General features: G+C 42.5%; 1 protein-coding gene across 6 annotated transcripts in view; it reads right to left on the minus strand.

Annotated features, from left to right (window-relative positions):
* The window catches only part of EFCAB6 (EF-hand calcium binding domain 6), a 245,050-nt gene that overhangs the window by 220,225 nt on the left and 6,005 nt on the right, over positions 1-18,820 (minus strand). For 5 of the 6 annotated variants that reach the window (XM_053226905.1, XM_053226903.1, XM_053226901.1 and 2 more), the window contains exon 2: positions 984-1,129. In XM_053226905.1, the coding sequence (XP_053082880.1) occupies positions 984-1,122 (139 nt within the window). In that variant the 5' untranslated portion in view covers positions 1,123-1,129. Of the gene's footprint in view, positions 1-983; positions 1,133-18,820 lie in introns of those variants that run through there. The other variant, XM_027070523.2, reaches the window with a different exon arrangement.

Here is an 18,820-nt window from a genome sequence, read left to right on the forward strand (position 1 = left end):
TTGGGGAAATGATTACGTTGAATTTTACTGCTTTAACACTGAGAGATGCAAACGAGTTTAAAACTTACATCCACACAAAAACCTGCACGGAAACGTTTACAGCAGCTTTATTCATGAGTGCCAAGATGTCTTTCAGTAGTGAACAGATAAGCTAACCGTGGTACATCCATGTAAGAGCATATTTTTCAGAGGTTAAAAACTGGGCTACTGCCTCATCAAAAGACAGGAAGGAGCTTAAGTGCATACTGCTAAGGGAAAGAAGCCCGTCTCAAAAGGCTCTATACGATATGATCCCAACTTGATGACATTCTGAGAAGACAAAACTATGGAGACAGTAAGAAGACCAGTGGTTGCCCCGATTAGGGGCAGGGAGGGATGAATGCGTGGACCACAGGGGATTTTGTGGCACAGTGAAATGATTCCATGTGATATCGTCATCCTGGACACGTGCCATTATATGTTTATTAAAACCCAGAGGATGCACAACACAAAGAACAACTCGACTGTAAACTGCAGACTTTGGTCACTAACAACATATCAATAACAGCACATCAATCGTAGCAAATGCATCTCACTAATGCAAGATGTCAATAGAAGGGAATGGGGATGAGGAGTAAAGGGGTGTGTGGAACTCTCTGGACTTCAGCTACATTTCTCTGTAACCCTAAAACTACTAAAATAAAGAGTCCCTAATGAAGAAAAACTAAGTAAGGAGATATACTAGGGAACACGGTAATTTTGGAATCACACTGTCTGAGTTCAAATCTTGATCCTGCCACTTTAAAACTATATAACTTCTGGGCAAGTGGTTTGATCGAGCTGTGTCTCCGTTTCCCCATAAAGAATATAGGGACAGTAAGAGAGTCTACTTCATAGCTCTGTCGCGTGTGGTTAAATGATATGTGAAGCTTTTGTACAGAGTCTGGTACATACTAAACACAAGTAATATCTACCGTTAGCATTATTTCTTCACGAATACTCACTTGAAGAAGGTCTAAACACACGTTGGAAACCATTCCTTGAATACACTCTACATGGTGAAGAGTGAGGTCTTAAATTCATGAACTTGTGTGTGGGAGGATACGAAATATGCCAGTCCCGTATAACCGCCATTTTGCACATTAAATCCCTGTGACATAAAAGAAAGCAGAGTACGTTACTTTTGAGCACACATTACAAATGTGGCCAACCTCCCCCCTATTCCTCTTCCAAAAGGACAGCTGGAGACTCTAACAATGCTAGTCGTGACCTTCTTGCCAATGTTTCAAAAACTCTTCTTAAAATGAACACAAGATCATGATTTTAGACTCACTGTTTTCAGTGGATCCAATAGTTTTCAAAAATGGGGAAATAAGGAAGTTCTTGGGTAGGAAGATCCATCCGCATCTTGACTACCACTGGCTCATTCCTTTGGTGGGAGTTAAGGATGGAAAGTTTGGATTCCCTATGCTCGCCTCAAGTGCCTCACTGCATATCCATCCCAGAGGCAGAGCAGATGGCAAGACCACCAACAATGGTTCAGTAAGGACCTCTGAAAATCCTCTCCTCCATGAAGACAATAAGAAAACTGGCAAAACTCGTCAGAACCAACTTTTTCAGAACTCTGGAAATTAACCAAAGGTTTGCAGAAATCTAGGGAGCCCTTATTCATAAACAATGGCAGAATCTCAGTATGAACACCAGGTTTTGTGGCACTTCAACTTCCCCTGCTCCCGTCCGCCCCGCCCCCAAATAGGCAGTAGCCTTGAAACCAACAGCCTGCAATTTCAGTGAAAATCCAGCAGTCTGCCAATCGCTGGAAAGGGGAGAATGGGGTTGGTGCTCCTTCAAGCACCATTACAAGAAATTGTCAAAAGGCATTTGTTGAAAAAAATCAGAGGCAACTGTTGTCTAGGCTTCTAGCTGCCTAAAGGATCAGATAAGAGATGGAGCAAATAATAGACTAACAAAAAAACCTTAAAGGGAAATCTAGGGAATGAGATGTCCATAGGGAAGCTCCCACATATTCTTGGGAGTCTAGAAAGCCACTCACACATATAGAGCTGTGAACAAGCCCAGGGCTGTGTGCTTGCTCAGGAAAGAATGGAGCAGGCCCTCAACTCTTACTTTGGGGCTGACCTTGGGGCTCTGCACAAGCAGGAAATGAAGCCTAGGGTAGGTCTCTAAACTGCCCGTCAGAGTATTAAAGGAACACTCAAATACACACAAAGAGCCCCTCAGCAAAGACTGGAAGACTATTATTTGCAGGCATTTAAGGAAATCTCTGTCCAATCATGAGCTGATCACTAAACTAACCAATCAGACACTTCAATGGTCATATGTGACAAAAAATACAGACTTTACAAAGTCAGTTTAGAAAAGTCACTATACAGGGGCTCCTGGGTGGCTCAGTGGGTTGCTGTTGATTTCAGCTAGGTCTTGATCTCCTGGCTTGAGTTCAAGCTCTGCACTGGGCTCTGTGCTGAGTGTGAAGCTTACAAGAGGAGAGGAGAGGGGAGGGGAGGGGAGGGGAGGGGAGGGGAGGGGAGGGGAGGAGAGGAGAGGAGTCACTAAACAAAAACAAAAATTTGACAAGTGGAAAGAATGTTTCAAAAATTGCCACATTATTTAAAATGTCTAGTTTTCAATAAAAAATTATGAAACATGAAGAAAGAAGAAAAGAAAGAAAGAAAGAAAGAAAGAAAGAAAGAAAGAAATAAGAAAGAAAGAAAGAAAGAAAGAAAGAAAGAAAGAAGAAAGAAAGAAAGAAAGAAAGAAAGAAAGAAAAAAGAAAGACTCATATATACATACATACCTGTAGAAACCATGCAAGCTAGGAAACAGTGAGGTGAAACATTTAGTGTAGAAAGGGAAAAAAACCTACCAACCTAGAATTCTGTATCCAGAAAAATTATCCTTCAAAAGTTAAAGGCAAATAATACTTTCTTACACAAACAAAAACTGAGGATAAGTCACCAGCAAGCCTGCTTTTAAAAAAAAAAAAGGTTAAATTCTTCAGAAAGAAGGAAGAATTATACAAGTCAGAAACTTAAAGTTACATAAAAAAGAGGAGCATTAGAAAAAGCATAAATTAAGGTAACATAAACACATATGCACCCAATAATAGAGCCCCAATATACATGAAGCAAAAACTGATAAAACTGAAAGGAGAAACTGACATCTGAACAATAATAGCTGAAGACTTCAATGGCCACTTTTAATAGTGGATAGAACAACTGTACAAATCAATAATAGAGGACTTGAACAACACTATAAACCAATTAGACCTAACGGGCATGTAAAGAACACTCCACCCAACAATGGTAGAATATACACTCTTCTCAAGTGCACATGGAACATTATTCAATCATATGTTAGCACATAAAACAAGTCTTAAAAATTTTTAAATATATGAATAATCAAAGGATGTTCTCTAACTACACTGGAATGAAATTAGAAATCCATAACAGAAAGAAATTGAGTAATTCACAGATATGTCAAAACTAAATAACACACTCTTAAATAACCCCAACGGACCAAACGGAAAAAAAAAAAAAAACACAAGTGAAATTAGCAAATACTTTTGGATGGATGAAAATGAAGGCACACATGCCAAAAATTATGGGATGTAGTGCTTAAGAGGGGAATTGACAGCTGTAAATGCCTGCATTATTTTTTAAAAGAAGAAAACCTCAAATCAATAACTTAATCTTGTTCTTTAAGAAACTAGAAAAATAAGAGTAAACTGAGCCCAAATAAACAGAATAAAGGAAATAATAAAGATTAGAGCAGAAATAAATGAAATTGAAAAGAGAGAACAAACAGAGTTAGTTCTTTGAAAAGATTAGCAAAATTGACACATTTCTGGCTAGATTTTCTAAGAAAAAATGATAAGGATAAAAACAAAAAGGATAAGGGAATGCTAGAACAATTGTATGCCAATGAATTAGCTAATCTACACAAAATAGAAAGACACAAGCTACTGAAACTGACTGAAGAAGAAATAGAAAATCTGAATAGACCTATACCAAGTAAAGAAATTAAATGAGAAATCAAAAACTTCCTGCAAAAAAAAAAAAAAAAAAAAAAGCCCAGGACCAAATGGGTTCACTGGTATGTTCTATGAAACATTTAAAGAATAATTAAAACCAATTAATCCCTCACAAACTCTTCCAAAACAAACAAACAAACGGAAAAAAAAAAAAAACAGATAAGAGGGAACACTTCCCAACACAATTCTGTGAGGCTAGCATTACCAAATCCAGACAGAGTCATAATTAAAGAAAGCTAAAGACCAATATTCCTTAGGAATATAGGAAAAATCTTCAACAAAATACTTGCAAACAAATCCAGTGACATTAAAAAAGAATTAGATGTCATGAACAGGTGAGATTATCCCAGGCACTCAAGGGTGATTGAACATATAGAAAGCAGTCACTGTAATACGCCACATTAATACAATTTAAAAAAAAATTATCACCTCAATAGATGCAGAAAAAACATTTCACAAAATCTTATACCTTTTCTTGATAAACACACTCAACAAGCTAGGAATAGAAGGGAACTTCCTTGACCCAACAAAGGGCATGAGTAAAAAACCAACAGCTACCATAGTATAGAATGGTAAAAGAACAAAACTTGAAAGCCTTCCCCCTAAAATCAGGAACAAGGCAAGGATGTCTGCTCTCACCACTTCTATTCAACATTGTACTGAAGGTCCTAGCCAGAGCAATTTGGTAAAAAAAGGAAAAAGGCATCCAGCTCTAGCGGCACAAGTAAGTTTTATAACATCACTTGTCTGAGGCTCCTAACTTAGCAAACCTTCAAAGGGAAGGGGAGGGAAGAAGTTTTCTCTATTAGACTTCACCTTTAAATGCAAGTGCACAATTATTTAATATTCAAAAATAGATACATGTGTGTGGCACTATTTGAGAATGAAGAACCAGACTAGACAATATATCTAAAGCCCTAGATTTTAAGAATCTCAAGTTTACAGGATTGAAGAAATGAATCAGAATTTTTTTTTAACGTTAAAGAAATACACACTGGCTGGTGCTCTGGTTTACCTCTCTTTGGGCAGCCCCTGACTTCCTAGCATGGTATTGGTCTAGACCTGCCTTATTTACACAGGTCCCTGTGAGCCGGGACAATACCAGGGCTTGAAGCCATGTGAGGCTGACAGTGGAGTCCCACATACATCTTTATTCAACTAGTTAAATTCAACTGAAACCTAGAATCATAGCATGGGTAAATTTATAGAAGAACATGGCTTGGTATGTGTTCACAGAGCCAAAATATATTTAATGAGCTTCCTTCTAGAGGTCTGGGGTTCAATGAACAAAACACAAAATCATGGACATGGTGGGCCTTATATTCTAGTCCTGGAAGACAAACAATAAATAAGTGAATGATACAAGTGGTTAAGTACTGAGAAGACAAATGCAGCGGGGGGTGGGGAGGACTAGGTAACACTGATCTGACAGAAACCAGGAAGAGAACAATGCCATTGGGAGGACAAAGAGACAACAGGAGGTCAGACAGAGGAAAACCACATAGGCTTCTGTGATGGCTGGGCTCTCTCCATGAGTGATATGTGAAGCCACTTGAGGGTTATATACAGAGAAGAGAAATATGTACAGGGTTATGATCTGGCCTTTGCATTTAAAGGATCCCTCTGACTACATGTCAAGAACAGACTTATAGAGGCAGGGGAGGAAACAGGGGGATCAATTATAAGTCTACTGAAATAATGCATGCAAGAAAAGACGGTGGCCTGGACCAGGGTCGTTTTGGTAAAAGTGTTGAGAAATGGTCATATTCTAAATATGTTCTGAAGGCAAGGTCAATTGTATTATCTTATAGATTTGATTTGGCATGCAAGACAAAGGCTGAAGGAAGTGGCCATTAACTGAGATGGGAAAGGACAGCTTTTGAGGGGAAGATCGAAAGTTTCATTCTGCACATGTTGAGTTGGAGATACATGTTCATTTTCCCAGGGGAGATACTGAATAGGCAGTTGGATATTGGAGCTTGAGTCTGGGGAAGAGTCTGCGACTGGAGATACAAGTGTGAGGACTGTCAGCATATAATGGAAATAAGGCATGATGTCAGATCAGCCCACCATGAAAGCAGGTGTAAAAAGAGAAAACATGTCAGAGCTGAGCTTTGGGGTATTCCAACATTCAGAGTTCAAGAAGATGAGGAGGAACCAGCAAAAGATGAAAAAGAGCTCCAATGAGAAATGAGAAAAACCAGGAGACTGAAGTGTCCTGGAAATTGAGCAAGGAACATATTTCAAGGAGGGAGTCATGGTACATGTCAAAAGCTACAGTGATCATCATTGAAGATAAGGACCAAAAATTGCCCTTCGGATCAAGCCATGCAACCAGTACTGATCACCCCAAGAGGTACCAGGCTGGTGGAACTGGGAAGTTAGAGGGGGAGCCTAATCAAGGTACACATAAACTCAGAGTAAAAGAATCTCTGCTTTAAAGCAGAGCAACAGTGTGGTAACTGAAGGAGGCATGAAGGTCGAAGAAGAAATGTCTTTAAGACAGGAGAACTGGAAGCAGCTATAAAGACTTCTGGTAGTGATCCAATGGCAAGGCAAAGAATAATGAAGCAGGACTGAAAGGAGGGGTCACCAGTTCCCATGGGTTCACCAGTGGAGGCAGGATCTCATCCCATGGATGAGCCTTCTGAGGAGCACACTCAGTTCATCACTTGTGACAAAGGAGAAGACAGTAGACACAGATGCGGTGAGGAGAGTGCATGTTGCTTCCCTCCAGCTCGTGTCTATGTCCTCTGTGAAATGGGAGATTGGGCCATCAGCATCATTGAGGATGGGATAGGCATCCAGGACAAAAAGTAAAAAGTGGTCCAGAAGAGATGGCAAGGGGGCGTGAGGTGGGAGGTGAAGAATGGCGGGCAAGGAGTTGTAATAGCCCATCCAAGGTCCATGGACATGAACTCAAGAACCAGACCCACGGAAGTGGAGAGTTGGATTTAATTGGGGGCAAGGTTTTGAAAAGCAAGTGCTATACAGCAAGGGGCATCACGTGCGCATATTGTCCAGAAAGGGGCCCCAAGAATGATGGGAATTCTTGGTGTCTCTGAAATAATTGCACAAAACTAAGGAAGTGAAGAGACCAGAAACTCAAGTTCATGAAGAATTTTAAGAAGGAAAAAAAAAGGTTTCAGAATATGGCAGCACAGCACGGAGACCCTGAGCTTGTCTTGTCCCCGAAATGCAGCCAGATAAGCACCAAACCATTTTAAGCACCTAGGAAATTGATCTGAGGATTAACACAACAATCTGCATAACTTGAGCCACAGAACTTGGCAGGTACGCATTACAGAGAGGTGAACTGGAGGAAAGAAAAGCTGTGGAGGGTAGGGAGTTGTTTTGCAGAGAGGACAGAGAAAGGGAAAGGGAGAGAATGTGGCACATCAGGATTGTTCAAGAAAAGCACTCCCCATAAGTGGCTGGAGAGAAGAAGAGAGAAAGAGTGAAAACACTTACAGGGGGCTGAGCAAATCTGTCCCCCAAAACCATTGGTATAGAAAGAGAAAATTTTATTTTTTTTTGCTTTATTTTTTAAATGTTTTATTTAATTTCATTTTATTCTATTTTATTATATAAATTTTTTTAATTTTTTTTCTTTTCCTTTTTTCTTTATTCTATCAAGCTCCTTTCAGCAAGCTTGACCAAACACACCCACCTAGGATCTAGCTTCATTTCTTTGATTTTTTTGTTTTGTTTTTAATTTTTTAATTTTTATTTTAATTTTTTTCTTCCTCCAAAATGACAAAGTGAAGGAATTCACCCAAAAACAAAGCAGAGGAAGAAATGAAAGGGGCTTAATCAACACAGATATAAGCAAGATGTTTGAGCTAGAATTGAGAACCATAATAAGAATACTAGCTGGGGTTGAAAAAAAGCAGAGAGTCCCTTTCTGCGGAGATGAAAGAAATAAGATCTAGTCTAGATGAAATTAAAAATGCTATAACCGAATTATGCTAAGTGAAATAAGTCAGTCAGAGAAGGACAGATATCATATGTTTTCATTCATATGTGGATCTTGAGAAACTTAACAGAAGACCATGGGGGAAGGGAAGGGGAAAAAATAGTTACAAACAGAGATGGAGGGAGGCAAAGCATAAGAGACTCTTAAATACAGAGAACAAACTGAGGGTGGATTGGGCGGGGGGTAGGGGAGAGGGGAAAATGGGCGATGGGCATTGAGGAGGGCACTTGTTGGGATGAGCACTGGATGACGTATGTAAGTGATGAACCAAGGGAATCGACCCCAAAAACCAAGAGCACACTTTACACACTGTATGCTAGCCAATTTGACAATAAATTATATTTAAAAAAAAAAAAATTAAAAAATTGCTATAAACAAAACGCAATCCAGAACGGATACCACAATGGCAAGGATGGATGAAGTAGAGCAGCAAATCAGTGATTTAGAAGATAAAATTATGGAGAATAATGAAGCAGAAAAAAAGTGGGAAACAAAGGCAAAAGATCATGATACAAGACTTAGAGAACTCAGTGACTTATTAAAAATGAGTAACATCCAAATCATAGGAGTCCCAAAAATGAAGAGAGAGAAAAAGAGACAGGTTTATGTGAGCAAATTACAGTGGAAAACATTCCTAGTCTGGTGAAGGAAACAGACATTAAAATCCAAGAAGCACAGAGAACTCCCATTGGATTCAACAAAAACTGACCATCTCCAAGGCAAATCACAGTCTAATTCTCAAGATACACAGACAAGGAAAGAATTATGAAAACAGCAAGGGGAAAAAAGTCCTTAACCTATAAGGGAGGATAGATCAGATTCACAGCAGACCTAGCCACAGAAACTTGGCAGGCCAGAAAGGAGTAGCAGGATATATCCAAGGAGTTGAATTGGAAAAATATGCAGCCAAGAATTCTTTATCCAGCAAGGCTGTCATTAAAAATAGAAGGAGACATAAAGAGTTTCCCAGACAAACAAAAACTAAATGAATTCGTGACCACTAAACCTGCCCTGCAAGAAATTTTAAGGGGGACACTTTGAGTGGAGAAAAGACAAAACAAAACAAAACAGACCAAAAGCAACAAAGACTAGAAAGGACCAGAGAACATCATCAGAAACACGAACTCAACAGGCAACACAATGGCGCTAAATTCGTATCTTTCACCCTAAATGTCAACGGACTAAACACTCCAATAGGGGCGCCTGGGTGGCGCAGTCGGTTAGGCGTCCGACTTCAGCCAGGTCACGATCTCGCGGTCCGTGGGTTCGAGCCCCGCGTCGGGCTCTGGGCCGATGGCTCGGAGCCTGGAGCCTGTTTCCGATTCTGTGTCTCCCTCTCTTTCTGCCCCTCCCCCATTCATGCTCTGTCTCTCTCTGTCCCAAAAATAAATAAACGTTGAAAAATAAATAAATTTAAAAAAATTTAAAAAAAAAGACACAGGGTATCAGAACGGATAAGAAAATAAGACCGATCTCCATGTTGCTTACAAGAGACTCATTTTAGACCTAAAGACACCTGCAGGTTGAAAGTAAGGGGATGGAGAACCATCTATCATGCTAATGGTCATCAAAAGAAAGGTGGAGTAGTCATATTTCTTTCAGACAAACTAGATTTTAAAATAAAGACTGAAGAAGGGCATTATATCATAATTAAGGGGTCTATCCAACAATAATATCTAACTATTGTAAATACTTAGGCCCCCAATGTGAAAGCACCCAAATACATAAATCAATTAATCACAAACATAAAGAAACTCATTGATAACAATGACATAATAGTAGGGGACTTCAACACCCCATTTACAACAGTGGACAGATCATCTAAGCAGAAACTCAACAAGGAAACAATGGCTCTGAATGACAACCGGACCAGATGGACTTAACAGATACATTCAGAATGTTTCATCCTAAAGCAGCAGAATACACATTCTTCTCAAGTGCACATGGAACATTCTCCAGAATAGATCACATACTGGATCACAAATCAGCCCTCAACAGATACAAAAAGATCGAGACCATACCTTGCATATTTTCAGACCACAATGCTATGAAACTCGAAATCAATCACAAGAAAAAAATCTGGAAAGACCATGAATAATTGGAGATTAAAGAACATCCTGCTAAAGAATGAAAGGGTTAACCAAGAAATTAAAGAGGAAATTAAAAAGTACATGGAAGCCAATGAAAATGAAAACACAACAGCCCAAGCCTCTGGGATGCAGTGAAGGTGGTCATAAGAGGGAAGCATATAGCATACCAGGACTTCCTAAAGAAGGAAGAAAGGTCTCAAATACACAACCTTACACCTAAAAGAGCTGGAGAAAAAAAACAGCAAATAAAGCCCAAAACCAGCAGAAGAAGGGAAATAATAAAGATTAGAGCAGAAATCGGTGATATTGAAATCAAAAAACAGTAGAAGAGATCAATGAAACCAGGAACTGGTTCTCTGAAAGAATTAACAAAATTGATAAACCTCTAGCCAGATTGATCAAAAAGAAAACTGAAAGGACCCAAATAAATAAAATCACGAATGAAAGAGGAGAGATCACAACCACCACTGCAGAAATACACATGATAATAAGAGAATATTATGAGCAACTATATGCCAACAAATTGGGTAATCTGGGAGAAATGGACAAATTCCTAGAAACATATAAACTACCAAAGCTGAAACAGGAAGAAAGAGAAAATTTGAACAGACCCATAACCAGTAAAGAAATTGAATCAGTAATCAAAAACCTCCCAACAAACAAAAGTCCAGGGCCAGATGGCTTTCCAGGGGAATTCTACCAAACATTTAAAGAAGAGTTAACACCTATTCTTTTGAAGCTGTTCCAAAAAATAGAAATGGAAGGAAAACCTCCAAATTCATTCTACAAGGCCAGCATTACCTGGATTCCAAAATCAGATAAAGACTCTACTAAACAAGAGAACTACAGACCGATTTCCCTGAGGAACATGGATGCAAAAATTCCCAGCAAGATATTAGCAAACTGGATCCAAGAATACATTAAAAGAATTATTCACCACAGTCAAGTGGGATTTATTCCTGGGATGCAGGCCTAGTTCAATATCCACAAATCAATCAATGTGATACATCATATTAACAAAAGAAAGGGTAAGAACCACATGATCCTCTCAATAGATGCTGAAAAAGCATTTGATAAAATACAGCAACCTTTCTTGAAAAAAACAAACCCTCAAGAAAATAGGGATATAAGGATCACACCTCGAGATCATAAGGGCCGTATACAAAAGATTCACCGCTAATATCATTCTCAATGGGGAAAAACGGACAGCGTTCCCCCTAAGGTCAGGAACACGACAAAGATGTCCACTCTCGCCACAGTTATTCAACATAGTGTTGGAAGTCCTAGCCTCAACAATCAAACAACACGAAGAAATAAAAGGCATCCAAATTGACAAGGAGGAAGTCAGACTTTCACTCTTTGCAGACAACATATTCTATGTGGAAAACCCAAAGACTCCATCAAAATACTGCTAGAACTGATTCATGAATTCAGCAAAGTTGCAGGATATAAAATCAATGTTCAGAAATCGGCTGCATTTCTATACACCAATAATAAAGCAGAAGAAGGAGAAATCAAGGAATCAATCCCATTTACAACGTATCAAAAACCATAAAATACCTAGGAATAAACCTAACCAAAGAGGTGAAAACTCTGTACACAGAAAACTATAGAAAGCTTATGAAAGAAATTGAAGAAGACACAAAAAACCAGAAAAATATTCCATGCTCATGGATGGGAGGAACAAATACTATTAATATGTTAATACTACCCAAAGAAATCTACATATCCAATGCAATCTATATCAAAATAACACAAGCATTCTTTACAAAGCTAGAACAAACAATCCTAAAATTTGTATGGAACCAGAGGAGACCCTGAATAGCCAAAGCCATCCTGAAAAAGAAAACCAAAGCAGGAAGCATCACAATGTCAGACTTCAACACCTGTCAGAATGGCTAAAACTAACAACTCAGGCAACAACAGATGTTGGCGAGGATGCGGAGAAAGAGGAACCCTTTTGCACTGCTGGTGGGAATGCAAACTGGTCCAGTCACTCTGGAAAATGGTATGGAGTTTCCTCACACAGTTCAAAATAGAACTCCCCGTGACTCCACAATTGTACACGACTAGATCATTATCCAAAGGATACAGGAGTGCTGATTCAAAGGGGGCACAAGCACCCCAATGTTTATAGCAGCGCTATCGGCAAGAGCTGAAGTGTGGAAAGAGCCCAAATGTCCATCAACCGATGAATGGATAGAGAAGATGAGATACACATACATATTTATATGTGTATATACCTATACATACAAGGGACTATCACTTGGCGATCAAAAAGAATGAAACCTGGCCATTTGCGACAACGTGGATGGAACTAGAGTGTACTATGCTAAGTGAAATAAGTCAGTCAGAGAAAGACAAATACATGACTTCACTCATATGGGGAATTTAAGATACAAGACAGATGAACATAAGGGAAGGGAAGCAAAAATAATGCAAGAACAGAGAGGAAGACAAACCATAAGAGATTCTTAAATACACAGAACAAACTGAAGGTTGCTGGCGGGGCGTTGGGTAGGGGGAAAGGCTAAAGGAGTGAGGAGCATTAAGGAGGGCACCTGCTGGGATGAGCACTGGGCGTTATACGTAAGTGATGAATCACTACATTCTATTCCTGAAATTATTGGTACACTGTATGTTAACGAACTTGGAATTAAATTTTTTAAAAAATTTTTAAAAAGAAGGAAAAAAATTCTAATTCCATTAGCATTTATTGGGGGCTTACTTTGAGCCAGGAAATGTGCTTAAGATTCATGAAAACCCACCACTGAACCCTCCTCATGCCCAGCCACTGGCTGCACTTCATCAGTGGCGACGCCATTTCATCAGTGGCGACGCTGACACTCAGGAGAGGCCAGCAAGGTGTCCAGGACGACGCAGCTGCTAAGCCCAGAGCGGGTCCGGGGGAGAGCTCATCCCAGGTACCAAGTTCATACGGCTGTCTGTGGCCAAGGCCTTCCTGTTGTTTTTTACACAATTCCTAACAAGCTCCTTGCAGGAGGGGACAAATCTCTGGTTACCCGAGCTGTATGGCTGGTTAGGGAGCACTCACCGCACCCCCCTCCCCGCCCCGCCTCACCCTGCTCTGCACACACGTGAGGAGGACCTGCCATAATTGCATTCCTTGTTGTGGTTACTGCTGATGCAAATAACTGCTCGCTTTATTTTATCCATAAATTTCCTTCCTAATAACAATAAGGCATGCCAGGGCCTTGGCCTCGTGCCTTATTACACCACCTGAGGAGTGAGATAATCACCCAGAAATGTACTGCCTGTTGTGCATTTTATTACTTGAATACAAAGCGATTCAATTCAAGAAACACTTAGTTGAAGACAGCAGGAAAAAAAAAATAATAATCATATGAAAAGTAATTCTTCCTAATGCCACTGAGCACACCGCAGGGAATAATCCTCTTCCAGCAGGAGAATGGTCTGTGACCTGTTGGGTCTTCTCTGGTTCCAGTTTCTACCAATTGCAGGATCATAAAAGCCAGAGAGACGTCACTTACTATACGGATATTCCAAAGAGCCAGATCCAGGTAGCTGTGACCATGGAGCCTGTTTGGTGTTCAACATGGACATTTGCGGTATCAGCATTTTCCAAGCAACTACCCCCTTGGCGATTCATTCTTGAGCAAATGCTGCAGGCCGCACATGGGTGAGGGTGGAGGGACGGAGGGAGGAGGGTGCAGCCCAACCTCCAACCGCTCACCATCTAACTCAGGATTTTAGGAAAACGCGGCATGTTTTTCAAGCACAGGAGCGGGCCTACCCACAGCAAGTGCAATAGCACTGAGGCGGCATGTAGAAACTTAGCAACTTCCTGTCCTCGAGTTGCTCAGGATGTGCACTGAATCACTCTTGCTCTGGGGTTAGATTAAAGACCTTTCCCAAGAGATGCCACTGTCAGTTCATGTCAAAGTGGGGGGAAAGCTAGTTCATTTGTAGATTCCTTATGCAGAAATGCCATGGTTTTAAAAGGCTATTGCATGGGCGCCGGGGTGGCCAGTCGGTTGAGCGCCCAACTCTTGATTTCAGCTCAGGTCATGATCTCGTGGTTCATGGGATCAAGCCCCATGTTGGGCTCTGCAGTGACAGTGCAGAACCTGCTTGAATTGTCTCTCTCCCTCTCTCTCTGCTCCTCCCCCGCTCATGCACATGCATGCCCTCTCTCTCTCTCAAAATAAATTAAAGAAATTTTTTTAAAGGCTGTTGAAGCAGACACACAGGCAGATAGGTAGCTTTAAACGAGTAGTTCTCAAAATGTGGTCCCTGAACCAACAATAGCAGCATTACCTAGAACCTTTTTAGAGAGGCATTTTATCAGGCCCCACCCAGACCAACCAATCGGAAACTCGGGGGTTGGGGCTGACCCAGCCAAGTGTGCATTAACAAGCTGAAACCGTTGGGTCAGAAGACCCAGAAGCTGATTTATGAGTCTATAGTTTTTGAAGGGGGCTCCGTAAAGTTCCCTGCTTAATATCAAAATGAAGTAAAAGACCACAAACATTACACCAAAGCGATTCCATGTAGACCCGCCTAGCAATAACTGAGCACCTATTTTGCTGGCAAACGGTGAATCCAGAGAGAAAAGCCAAATTGACTCATGAGGCCAAGACTTGAACTCTCCTGAATTTAACGTTAGGCTTTTTGCCCAGTTGAGCCAGGGCTGTGTGTGTGTGTGTGTGTGTGTGTGTGTGTGTGTGTGTGTGTGTATGCACTTGCATTCGTGCATGAGTGATTTGTGTGTCTTCTCATAGAAACGCACAGATGAGAAAATCTGTCAATACTCAAGAAGGGGTACCTTGCATTGCCCAAAGTGCCCCACAATTCTGCAACCTACTTAAAAGAACATGTGGAAAATTAAATGTGAGTCATCTACATAATAATCTAATCAAATATTAGGATTCCGGGGCTTGTGCTGCCTCCTCCATCCCAGCCTCACACCCCCCTCACTCTCTTAGACTCAGCTGGCAACCCCTTGTCTACTGTTCTAAACACAGGGATTACAAGAATGCAAGCTGATTTACAAATATATTCCAAATGATAGGGTATCGTAAAAAACAATTTAGCCAGTCAACCGAATTCAATTTAGCAGAAAGAATCCGTGGTTATTAAGTGACCTGCCTCCAGGGCCTGTGGCTCCACATGTCTGAGCCACGGGCTTCCTCCACCAAGGGTCCCCCCTGCTCATGCTCTCTCCAGAACCCCATACAGGCTCTCACCCTCCTCCCAAATCTCATTTTTTTTAATGTTTATTTTTGAGAGAGAGAGAGAGAGAGAGACAGAGAGACAGAGGGACAGAGAGACAGAGCTCGAGATGGGAAGGGCCAGAGAGAGAGGGAGACACAGAATCTTTTAGCAGGCTCCAGGCCCTGAGCTGTTACCACAGAGCCCGACGCCGGGCTCGAACTCACAGACCGTGAGATCATGACCTGAGCCCAAGTCGGATGCTTAACCAAATGAGCCACCCAGGCGCCCCTTCCCAAACCTCATTTTAACCAATACCTCCCCTTACAGCATGAATTCCAAGCCTACTCCCACCCACACTACAAGACACATCCACACAAACTCAGAAATCAAACTCAAAATATAACACAAACCTCTCAACGTTAACATGCTTAATGGAGTAGCATAAATAACGATTATAAGTATGTCGAAACATAAAAACGTGTTTAGAACAATGTTAAGAGAAAAAGTACTATGAACACAATGATATAAAAACGTGTTTTCACAAGGGTGCCCGGGGGGGCTCAGCCGGTTGAGCGTCCGACTCTCATTCCGCTCAGGCCACGATCTCATGGTTCATGGGATCCAGCCCCGCGTCGAACTCTGCACTGACAGTGCAGAGCCTGCTTGAGAGTCTCTCTTTCCTCTCTCTCTGCCCCTCCCCTGCACGCATGGGTGTGCTCTCTCTCTCTCTCCAAAATAAACAAATTAAAAAAAAAAATGAATGAAAAATGTGTTTTCACATGTGGATAGAGTCTACAAGATGTGACAAAAATAGCTATGTTGGCATGTGGGGGGGGAGGGAGGAAATCAGTGATCTTTTTTATTTTAAATGTTCTTTAACAAATGTCTCGCAGCATGTTAGAAAGAACATGCCTACCAGGGCCCCCCCAGGCAGCCCATGACCTAGCTCCGGCCCCCTCCCTCGCCCCTCCTGGCCTCCCATGGCCTGGGGGGTCCCTCTCCCCACCCAGCCAACTCCTGTCACCTGCAGATATGGGTGTGACTGTCACCTCCTGGGAGGGGTTTCCCTGATTACCCCATCTGCATCGTCCTCCACACTCTCTCATCAAAGCCAGTCCTTCCCCTGCGCCGCACTCACCACGGCTGGGAGTCACGCTTGCATTTGAGAAATGGCAACCTCCGTTATAGGCTCCATGAAATAATAGGCTCCAGAACTTCTACACCACTGAACTCCCAGCCCCAGAGTACCCAACACATGACTGTGGTTCCAGAAGTGTTTCTCAAATTAATGAGTGAAGGATTTTCACAGCCCTGTCATTCAACGTCACTCTCCTCCCAACACATACTGACACGCACACACTTGCACACGCACACGCATGCACGCACACACACGCACCTCTTCCCACTTCTGGGTCCCGTTTAGGGTCGTCACCCTCTTTCCCACCACCCAACACAGCAGTTTCAGTATCACCCATGATTCTCACTCTGGGCCCTTCCCCGAGCACTGGTGACCAGGGTCAAAAAGGTCTCAATTAACACCCAAGACCCTTATGACTGTTCCGCGTCTCCCTTCCCTGCTAGGCTCTTAACTTCATGACAGCAGGGGCCACGTCTGATTACGGTGTCCAAAACACAATGGACGTTAAGTTTAACTGATCCGAGTGCTGTGGTTGTGTGGTAACCTCTATCAGCACGAATGCCTGGCTGCTCCCGAACACAGATCTAAAGAAAAAGCTTACACCATTTTGTTTGTAACGTGCTTTCTCGATCGCGAGCCCCAAAATCTCATTTCAGACGGTGGCTCAGAAATCCACTCTCACCTAATGACCGTTCTCAGACTCCCCAACACCTAACACGACGACACAGCTACGGCAACAGGCCACAGCCAAGTTGTGTCAGAAGACCTGCCCGTGCGCTGGCTGTCAAACAGCTGTTCCCAGCTCAAAACCTGTTTCGCTGGCAGCCTTTTCAAATGCACGAGCTGGAAACTAGTACGCTCTCTCCTCCAGCTCCCGGGAGCAGACAAGGAGCGGTTAACATAGCCTATTTTTATAGTGCTGCCGGGCCCAAGCAAGTCCTCAGATGCTGGCAAAGGCCCGCCGCGCTGGTTTCCCACTTGAGCTCTCGGCAAGGGAAAGTTTTGCTTCTGCCGCCACCTATGGGGGAAACCGAGCGCGTGGCCACCAGCAAACCTGCACCCACGGCCCCCGTGGCAAGGCAGGCTCCATGGTGCTCCATGGTTTTCCGATGGCCCCAGACTCGTCAAATATTTGTAGTCGTGTTGAGCACCAAATTAAGGGCCTTCGGCTTTAAAACGCATAAGTCGAGGGGCACCCGGTGGCTCGGTCGTTTGAGCATCCGACTTGGGCTCAGGTCACGATCCTGTGGTTTGTGAGTTCGAGCCCCGCATCGGGCTCTGTTTTGACAGCTCAGAGCCCGGAGCCTGCTTCCAATTCTGCGTCTCCCTCTCTCTCTGCCCCTTGCCTGCTCATGCTCTGTCTCTGTCTCTCAAAAATAAATAAACATTAAAATTTTTTTTTAAATAAAATGAATAAGCTGATACTTGCTGATATGACAAATATGCAAGTCCCTAGACAATTTCGGCACAAAAATCAGCATTTGGTATGTGCCTGCTGCATGAATGACTGGCCCCAACCAGACAGGACTGATAACGGTATCATTAACAGCCAGTAAAGCACCCTTCTCTCGAAGCCTTACGCCCGGCACGGTACTGTGAACTTGAGCCACACGCCCGAGCAGTGTCTCAGCTGGCCTTGGTACTGCAGGACTTGGTGCTGTTGACCGTGGCAACATTCGTCTGGGGGCTATTTCGTCTCATTTCCTTCGAAACTAACTACTTCGGAAGCTGTGGGTTCTGAAAAATTCGAGAGCAAGGAATTAGCACAGATTGGCAGGCAGATTTTCTCGTTTAGCCTATCGAGCCACAAGAGTGGAGCCTGTGGGTCCGTAAAATCATCAGCTGATTTTGCAGGCGACTGGAGAATCGTGTCAAAAGCCTCAGGCAGGTCCTCCGCGTGAATTCATACTAAACTGTAGGCTTCCCGGGGGAGCTATGTCAGCCCTGTAGGCGCATCACTAACCTGCCTGTGTCCAGATCACACACGCGCCCCACATGCACCACAATCACACACCCTCTAGTTTCCTCACAGCAGCCAGAATAAACATTTTAAAGTGCCGACATCCTCGTGTTTCCTCCTTGCTGGAAAAACTCCCAACTGCTTCCGGGGTGCTGGGGTGGCTCAGCTGGTTAAGCATTCGACTCTTGGTTTCGGATCAGCTCATGACCTCACGGTTCATGGGCTCAAGCCCGGCATCGGGCTCTGCACTGACAGTGCACAGCCTGCTTGGGATTCTCTCTCCCTGCCCTCCCCCGCTCATGCTCGCTCGCTCTCTCTCTCTCTCCCTCTCTTAAAATAAAACTTAAAGAAACAAAATCAAAAGAACGGCAACTGTTTCCTGTTGTCCTTAGGATTAAAACCAAAGCCCTCAATGGTGTCGCGAGGCCCT

This window comes from Acinonyx jubatus, chromosome B4, assembly GCF_027475565.1.
Source record: "Acinonyx jubatus isolate Ajub_Pintada_27869175 chromosome B4, VMU_Ajub_asm_v1.0, whole genome shotgun sequence".
NCBI classification, from domain to species: domain Eukaryota; kingdom Metazoa; phylum Chordata; class Mammalia; order Carnivora; family Felidae; genus Acinonyx; species Acinonyx jubatus.